The 8,406-nt window shown below is 42.3% G+C and overlaps 1 protein-coding gene across 1 annotated transcript in view; it reads right to left on the reverse strand.

The window, feature by feature from the left end:
- Positions 1–1,117: 1,117 nt before the first annotated feature.
- The window catches only part of LOC107732770 (guanylate-binding protein 1-like), a 17,558-nt gene continuing 10,269 nt past the window's right edge, over positions 1,118–8,406 (reverse strand). Inside the window, exons 2-10 of the mRNA XM_016544191.1 lie at positions 7,850–8,029; positions 7,641–7,768; positions 7,169–7,278; positions 5,901–6,091; positions 5,460–5,702; positions 5,085–5,365; positions 2,689–2,901; positions 2,483–2,585; positions 1,118–1,712 (exon numbers count right to left, since the gene is read on the reverse strand). Of these exons, the coding sequence (XP_016399677.1) occupies positions 1,261–1,712; positions 2,483–2,585; positions 2,689–2,901; positions 5,085–5,365; positions 5,460–5,702; positions 5,901–6,091; positions 7,169–7,278; positions 7,641–7,768; positions 7,850–8,024 (1,896 nt within the window). The 5' untranslated portion in view covers positions 8,025–8,029 and the 3' untranslated portion in view covers positions 1,118–1,260. The remainder of the gene's footprint in view (positions 1,713–2,482; positions 2,586–2,688; positions 2,902–5,084; positions 5,366–5,459; positions 5,703–5,900; positions 6,092–7,168; positions 7,279–7,640; positions 7,769–7,849; positions 8,030–8,406) is intronic.

The following is an 8,406-nucleotide window of genomic DNA, read 5'->3' on the forward strand; positions in this document are numbered from 1 at the left end:
CTTAATGCCGAGTTCACACTGCACGATTTTCAAAGATGTTGCATCACTGTTGGTTTCACACTGCGTGACTATCTGGGGTAGCATTCAGTTGCTGCTGTGTTCACACTGGACGATGGATCGGTGACAGGAGGTTACACACTAAATGACTTCACAATAGGAAGGATCACCGACAGCTCTGTCTGGTGCAGGGTTGCCAGGTTTTCGCTACAAAACCCGCCCAATTACTACTCAAAACTAGCCTGAAAATAGCCCAATTGCTTTCAAGGGGGTCCCCCAGTAAAAATCGCGTTCGGGGGGTAAAATACACATTTTTTTGGCGGGGTTCTCCTGGTACAATTCACATTCCATAGCCTAAATATCACTTATTGGGGTCGCTTCAACCTGCTGACATAAAAAACAACCGGCGGCAAATCGCCCCTCAGATCACGTCTTTGATAATTCACACTGCGTGATTGTCACTCGCGTGAACGAGCAACGATTTTCCTCCGATTTCGGGCATTTGTCGGCGATTTCGCAAAACCTGTCGGCGAGTGAAAAATCGGGCTAAAATCGTGCAGTGTGAACTCGGCATTAGTATCGATATTTTTATGTGAGGATCGATCAGTATCGAAAGTATCGATACTTAAGGATCGATCCGCCCATCCCTAATGAGAACTGAGGCTGGTTGTGTTGTCCTTGGCGTTGCCTTCGTTCAGATCTTTCATACTTGGGTTTAGGACAACAGGTCTCACAACTACATCAATTAGAAATTGGTTTGTTTGTGCGAAAGTGGCAGGCTGATTATCCTTAATTTGAGTTGAAATATTTTATTAGCTCACTTTTAATACACTCATAGCTTCCGCAAAGTAAAACAGTCCCTAGCAAGCATAGCCAAGATTAGCAAACATGTTCACAGATTAATGAACAGTTTCAATACAGTCGATAACTGAGATGCAAGACGGCATGTTTGTGTTTGAATTCATTAAGAGAGTGATTCTGTGGTGTGATGTGAGAAACATGAAAATAACGCTTGCTTCAGATACCCGGATGAGAGGTGCATTATCACAGTTTTACCGATTGTTATCAGAGGATCACAAACCACTGGATGGTGCGACTGAACAAGAAGAATCAAGTATTCCAGAGAGCCGTGTAATGCATGAATAGTAACACATGAAGAATTTATTTGATGCAATTATGATGGATCAGAGCCAGAACAGACAAAGTTTGTGAAGTAAAATTTATAATTTCCTGTTACAATGATGATCACGGAGTCAAGGCATTTCACGAGATGCAACATTCGCCTGAAGAGCGCAAAATCATCTGCTGTACGGCCCTCTGCTGCATTGCCATCATCTGTTCTCTGCGCTGCTGCATCATCATAGCCATAAACTCCTCATGTCTCCTGTTGGAGTTTTCTAAAATCGCTGCAAACTCTCCAGCTCTGTTACTCTCAGCATTCTGTCTCTTGAACTCTTCAATCTCCTGTCTCATCCTGTCTACCTTCTCCTTAAAGCTCCTCTCCAGCAGATCAGCCTGCTCCCTCAGTTTACTGTCCATGGCACGCTCAGCCTCCTCTCTCTGAAGCTTCATCTCCTCATCCATCTTCTCCTTCATCTGTCTCATCCTCTCTTCATTACTCTGTCTCTCTGCTTCCATCTTCTCTTCTAGTTGTCGCTGCTTCTTATCTCTAGCTTTAATTTCCTGCTCCAGGAGGGCTGCTTTCTCTTTTTCCTCTGAAAGAAAACAGACGCTTCAGAGACCGAGAAGAGACTCAAACCATGATATATTTAAGGGCTCTATTTCACTGTAAAACACTGGGCAAGAAGCTCCACGCAGAGTTCAAGACAGCAGCCCAAGAGTGTAAATCAAATCACTGTAGAGGCAGGTGTTCACTTCAAGAATGTACATAGTAGCGTCAATGACTTTGAAGTTTGGTGTATGGAAATATTTTAATAGTGCAAATGAAAATAGTAGAAAGTTTAATGTCATTTCATTATATATTGTGCCATTAATGACTGAAAATGAATGGTCGGAAACGAGTTAAGAAGAACACTTTCTTCCGACTTCAACTGGGATGTTTTACTAGAAGAGATCATTTCATCTAAAGTGCACTCTTTCAATAACATTAAAAACATATTTAATGCAACATCTGATAATATATTTCTGGCCTTATAAGTTAGAACTGATTTAGAACCAATAAAACAGAGACTGAAGAGTTCCTAGTATTGGTCTTGATCTCACTGATCTTTATTCTTAATGATAATGGTATAGGTAGCCCCTCTGGAACCTAAACCCTGGACTGCAGATGTTATCTGAATAAGATTATCTGTAGCTGTGTTTTAAACTTCTTTGGTTGCTACATCACCCTGTCTGTGTCTCTGAGTCCTTCATTGTGCATAAACACTCTCACAAGTACCTAAACCCTTGAGCACCATTTTTCACAAGGAACCTAGTAAGAATTTACAAACAGGGAAATTGGGATTTTATGACTTAAAATTCTCACTCTTAATCTTTTTCTCCTTCTCAGTCAGTTTCTTGTCAGCCTGCAGAATGGCGTTAGAATCCACAGACTTCTGCTTCAGGAACTCCTCTAGGACCTCTTCAGCCTATTGACAAACACACGTACAGAAAAAATGGATAATTATGGCAAAGACGATGATGATGATGAAAGTGGTCATGTCTTGTGATGTTGTCTAATATGGGCATAACCTTGACTTCTTTATTGGCCTGGCTGTTATATTTCTTCTCAATGTCCTCCAGATCTTTGCAGAAGAGATCATAGCCACCAGGTTTGGTATAGAAGCCCTGCTTGAGTTTTTCCATCATTGGTGCAGAGAGGGATGACAGGATTTCCTCACATCGTTTCTTTGAAGCTTGTTCGTTTTGGCACAGGTATTCACCAAAGAGTTTAATAATATTTTCCTAAAAACAACACATAGCATGTTAGTAGCAGTTCCCTTCCGAATGGGAGGACACTATGGCCTGGAGAACATTATGGCCCCCGGCACAAGTCTAAACGCAACACTAAACTTGACATTGGCCAGTGATAACCTATGATGTCACTACTGGTGTGACCCTTGAGTATAAAAGCATCATCCTATTCTTATCTTTAGGTGACCGTTTGATCGAGGTAAGTAGGAGACTGAAATCGCAGGGCTTACAGGAGGACCTTGGCAAGGAATTTGAGAATGGTATCCATTTCTCTCATTCTTCATTGGTGGACAAGGGTGAGCTGCTGGATGCCAGTGACGTGTTATCTCTCACATCATCTGATCTGGCAGCAAGTGGACTCTTGGCTTTGAGCCAAGATGAGCAGGATGAGGCTGTTGAGACCCAAGATCTATCTAAGCGATCACAGCCCACCTGCCCCACGTCTGACGAGTTGCAGGAGCTTACAGATTTGGCTCTCCATGCCAAGAAGTAAACAGCTGCCGTAATTTGCCCAAGCGATGGTGGCTATGGTGGCCACGGAGAGGATCCTCTAGGTGAACCTGGCCAACATTGGGGTTAGGGAGAAAAACTCCTCGATGTGCCGGTTTCGCCTTCAGAACTTTTTGGCACATCCATTGAGGCGGTGGTCGAGACGTTTAAGGTGGCGAAGGCACACACCATGGGCTTTTAGACCTATATACCGCATGCTTCCTCTCACTTTGGAGAATCATCATGCTGAGGCCTCCGCTCGGTTAAGAAATATGCTAAGTTTCTAGGCTCTCTGTGAGGCTCTTTGGCTACTACCTTTACAGGGGTGAGTCATCCTGCTGAGGCCTCTTCTCCCCAGAGCTCTGCCTGGATAGCAGTTTAGGCTCTCTGTGGGCCTCCTTGGTAGGCATTCTGAGTATAGGATGTAGTTAGTCCTCCTCTCAGTTCATTATGATGAGGCCGCTATTCTTATAGCTTGGCAAGGCAAGTGGTGCTAAGTTGCAGGCTGTTTGTGTGAGCCTCATTATTACTTATTATTTGGAGCGTTGCTAGACCTCCTCTCACTATAGAGTCGTCCTGCTGAGGCCTCCTCTCTCTGAGCTCCGCATGGAGAGCGGTTCCAAGTTATTAGGCTCTCAGAGCCTTCTTGGAAGCTGTCCAGAGCACAGAACATAGCTAGGCCTCCTCTCATTTTAGAAAGTCGTCATGTGGGCTGAGCTTCTTTTCTGACTCTGCCCTGTAGAGAAGGGTAAAAAAGCCAAAGACTTTCTTTAATAGGGTATGTTGCTCAGGCTTTGGCTGTAGGGAATGAAGTCACGACAGCTACTGGTGTGTACCTTAGGGATGGGGACTCTTTAGGACAGTGGTCTCGAACTCAGTTCCTGGGGGGCCACAGTTCTGCTCCAACCCTAATCAAACACACCTGATCCAGCTAATCAAGGTCTTCAGTATTACTAGGAACTTCCAAACAGGTGTGAGTTGGAGCTGGTTGGAGCTAAACTCTACAGAGCTGTGACCCTCCAGGAATTGAGTTTGAGACCACTGCTTTAGGGTCTTTGTGCTTTATTGTCAGCCAATGAAGCACTCATCCCTTCAGCATGGTGGACCGGGCATTTGTTCCCCATAGTGTCCTCTAGAGAATGCAGTGTGAGTTCCTATTTGAAAGGGCATGTCTCAGGATATGCATGTAACCATGGTTCCCTGAGAAGGGGAACGAGACACTGCGTCACCTTGCCACGCTTCAGGTATTCCTGTGCACGTATCCTTCAGACAATAAATGGATAACGTGCTCTGCGGGTGCCCTTTTATACTCACGGCTGCACTAGTAGTGACGTCATAAGCTGTTGCCGGCCAAAGTCAGGTTCATCGTTGTGTTTAGATATGCGCTTCAGACACCGGTCATGCCAGAGCCATTCCCCATAGCGATCTTCTAAAGGGACGCAGTGTCTCGTTCCCCTTCTCAGGGAACCATGGTTACATGAATAACCTGAAACTTTCTCCATTTTATAATGAATCAGAGGACAACTATCTGAAACATCTCTGCATACCATTGTACTAAAGGAGAGGCACTAAAATAATTGCACTGATTACTGGGTTTACCATATATTTTCCGAACTACAAATATTTCAGCTGGTGTTATTGAGCCAGTGGTTCAACATCATCCTAAATGAACGGACATTGCCTACCTCTAGAGATTTCAGGTTCTTCCCATCAGTGTCCCTGAAGGAACGCTTCATGAAGGCTTGTGTTGCCGTGCTGCTAAGATGTTGGTGTTCTGAGGACACATCCTTCAGTTCCAGAGGGAAGGAGTCCTTCAGCTTCTCCATTCCACTTTGGTAAACCTGAAGGCCCTCCTTCACTGCAGCCTCATTCTCAATCGTTGCCATTGCTATTACAGCGTTCTCCAGACATGGCACAGCCCCACTTGAGATGGTGTCCACATATGTTTTAGCCAGATGACCCAGAACTTCAGGGAAAGAAAGAAATTAAACACAGAGATAAAATGGTATTGATAAGCAGATGGTGTTCTGTATGCACATGCAAATTTTCTTTCGAATCACCTCTTCCAGTGACTGTGTATCCATCTTTCAGCCTCTTCACACAGCTGTCATGAAAGACAAACTGGCAGAAATGATCTGTGACCTTCAAGAACTCAGAGGAAATGTCAGCAGAATTCAAGCTCTCCAGGCAAGACATATTTTCTGGGGCGGTTGGAAAGGGGAAAGTGAAGCACTTCCTGGAAGGGAAGAATTTTTGGATGCAATCCCTGGGAAAGTTGTACTCTATCACACTTCTCGAAGTGCCTAGAAAAGATGAGCACATTCTGTAGCTGCTCTCAATTCTAGAAAAGAGCATGTCTGTTGTAGGAGTGTAGCTGGTTGAGCTACTGGACATAAAATGCTTAGAAAATAGAAAGCTTGAATAACAAAACAATTCAGCACAGTAACAAGAACTAGTTGTGATAGTGATTATAAGGACTATCTGCAGTATTTTTAAATTACCATGTTTCAGCTTCAGAGCAAACTCTAGATACTCATCCTCTGTTGCATCTTTGCCATCGATCTTTAGCTCCAGTGTGAAGTCCCTCACAGCCCAGATGAAACTAGGGAAGAACTTCACAAACTCGCTTGAATCATCGGCATCCTCATCTGATGATTTGACCTTGATGCACTCTGATAGTTCAGTGACATATCTGACAGTTTGTTCAGGCATCAACACAAAGCAACAACAACTCATGATGCATAGTCTAACTAAACAAAAGTGTAATTCCATGAGGTACTAAGCAAATTCACAACACTGGTGCTAAACACTTTTTAGTATCACTAAACCTAGCTGAGGAAGCGATCAGTTGTAGACTTAAACTGTGACAGAAAAAAATTATGTAATTAAGTATCACTTGAAACACTGAATTTGTACTTCTATTTGTAGAATTCCAATTTAGGATAACAAAACAGCAGTTCTGGAATAAAAAAAACAGGATTCATTATCCAGAAAAAGTTTATTAGAATAATAAAAAAAAACAGCTGTAAGGATGTCCATGGAATGTATTTCTAGGGTTGACACTATCATTCACACAGAGCAAATGTGCGACGTGTTTGCAGGTTGACAAGAAACACGAATGGGCAGCATACATTTCATTTTAAACAAGACCAAGCAAAGCATGTTTTTTTGAAATCATAGAAGTAATTAAATAATTTATTAATAAATAAACTTGTAACAAAAACAGTAATTTCAATGCTTTAATTTCTTCATCTACAAGTTTTATTATGAGGTAAATGTCTTGTAAAAGATTTAATTCCAAAATCAATAATACTGTAAATGCATAATAAATGCATTTTAATGAAGTTCTAAATATTCTATATATTTAAAAAGTGTATTTAAGTGTAATATGAAAGAGTTCCAATCACTGAAATGTTCAATCTAAGTTTGCAATTACTTTTGTAGGAGTTTAGAATTTAGTTCCTTTTTTAGGCAACGAAAGCTAAATAATGTGTTTACAGTTGAGTTTTGCAATATGTTTGGATGCACAGCAGCATATAATGTATTTTGTGTTCTTCACTGCATCAAGTTGCCTTGAAAATGCGTAATTTGTGGCATGCAGAAGAAAGGTATCAACTTACAAGTTAGCTTCCTATGTCTTAACAACTGAAGATGGTGTTTGGATGAATGCTGAAACATCTTGTTGTTTCTATATATGTAGTCGGGTGATTTTTAATAAAGAGTTTGTTTGAACGTTCTATACATTCTATATAAATGTTCAGAAGGATACTGTAGATCCATTACAGCCTTGTTGTCAATCGTCCCTCGACTGTTGTAGACCAGAGTGCTGCTGAGTAACACAGCCAGACTGAAGATGTTGGTGTCATGCTTTGGGTCTCCCTGTGAGAGAGAAAGACAATCATGGACAGGGGTCCAAGTTTTTTTTGCCATTGTTTAATTATAAGCATCACCCGATAAGTTTCCTATTTGGCCAATAAGTGTCCTAAGTGGGACTTTTATTCAGGAGTTCATTCTCCATCTTCATTCGTTTACTCGTTTTAATTGTTTGTGCATTTGTAGCCTTCATGAAACACTTGCACTCTTTGCAACAAACTTTAAATCCTTGATTTCAATTTCAGGTGCTCTGATATAGAAGCGCCTTATCTTAGTCTTTCAGCTTTGAAACAGTAGTTTTTATATGAATATGGTGAAAGTATTCTTGAACCCATGAAACTGCTAGTTGTGTTTTCTTGTTAGGTCACCTTATCCACGTCTCCGAGTCCCTCGGTGTCCAGCAGCACTAGAGTGGTTCCTGCTTTAGTGGGATGGGACACACACCACATCCAGATGCCCTTCGTCTTGGACTCAATTGTGCTGCCCAGCGCAAACCCTGATGACGACAGTGACTTTAGTGCCTGTAATGTCATTCACTTGAACTGCATGATGTTTGCGGTGAGCTATGAGCGCTGACCTGATTGTTTCCCAGCGAGGCGGTTCATCAGGTAGGACTTCCCGGTGCGGTAGAGCCCCACCACGGCCACCACCACCACCGGCTGCTGGATCTGCTGCAGGATCTGCAGCGCCGACTGCTGCACACGCAGCTTCCCATCCGAGCCCGTGTCAATGAAGCACACTGGTTTATCCATGCTCACTGCCAACACATGTGCACATTTTAAACACTTGAAGAACTGCAGTGTACTAGAAATAAAAAGTTAAGGTGAATTGAGAAATACAAGTCAGTCCATCTCAAGCGGTCCAATTGGTGGCTTGACCATTTTATTATTTATTTTCCTAATTAAAATCACTCAGAAATTCCACATTTTGAGCGATTCCCTCTATCTGTATTTGTACCATAGTGCACAACACATTTTGGTTATACAGGTGCTTACAGAAACCTCAATATCTCAGCTCAGGATGATATGTACGCTTGTTTCCACAACTAAATTAACTCTTTAAGCCCTGAAGTCATTTTTGCCTCCCTGAAGGTGTTTTTTCTGAGTGACATACACAAAAATAACGACTCATAAC

This window comes from Sinocyclocheilus rhinocerous, unplaced genomic scaffold (genome assembly GCF_001515625.1).
Source record: "Sinocyclocheilus rhinocerous isolate Xijiao unplaced genomic scaffold, SAMN03320098_v1.1 scaffold1481, whole genome shotgun sequence".
NCBI classification, from domain to species: domain Eukaryota; kingdom Metazoa; phylum Chordata; class Actinopteri; order Cypriniformes; family Cyprinidae; genus Sinocyclocheilus; species Sinocyclocheilus rhinocerous.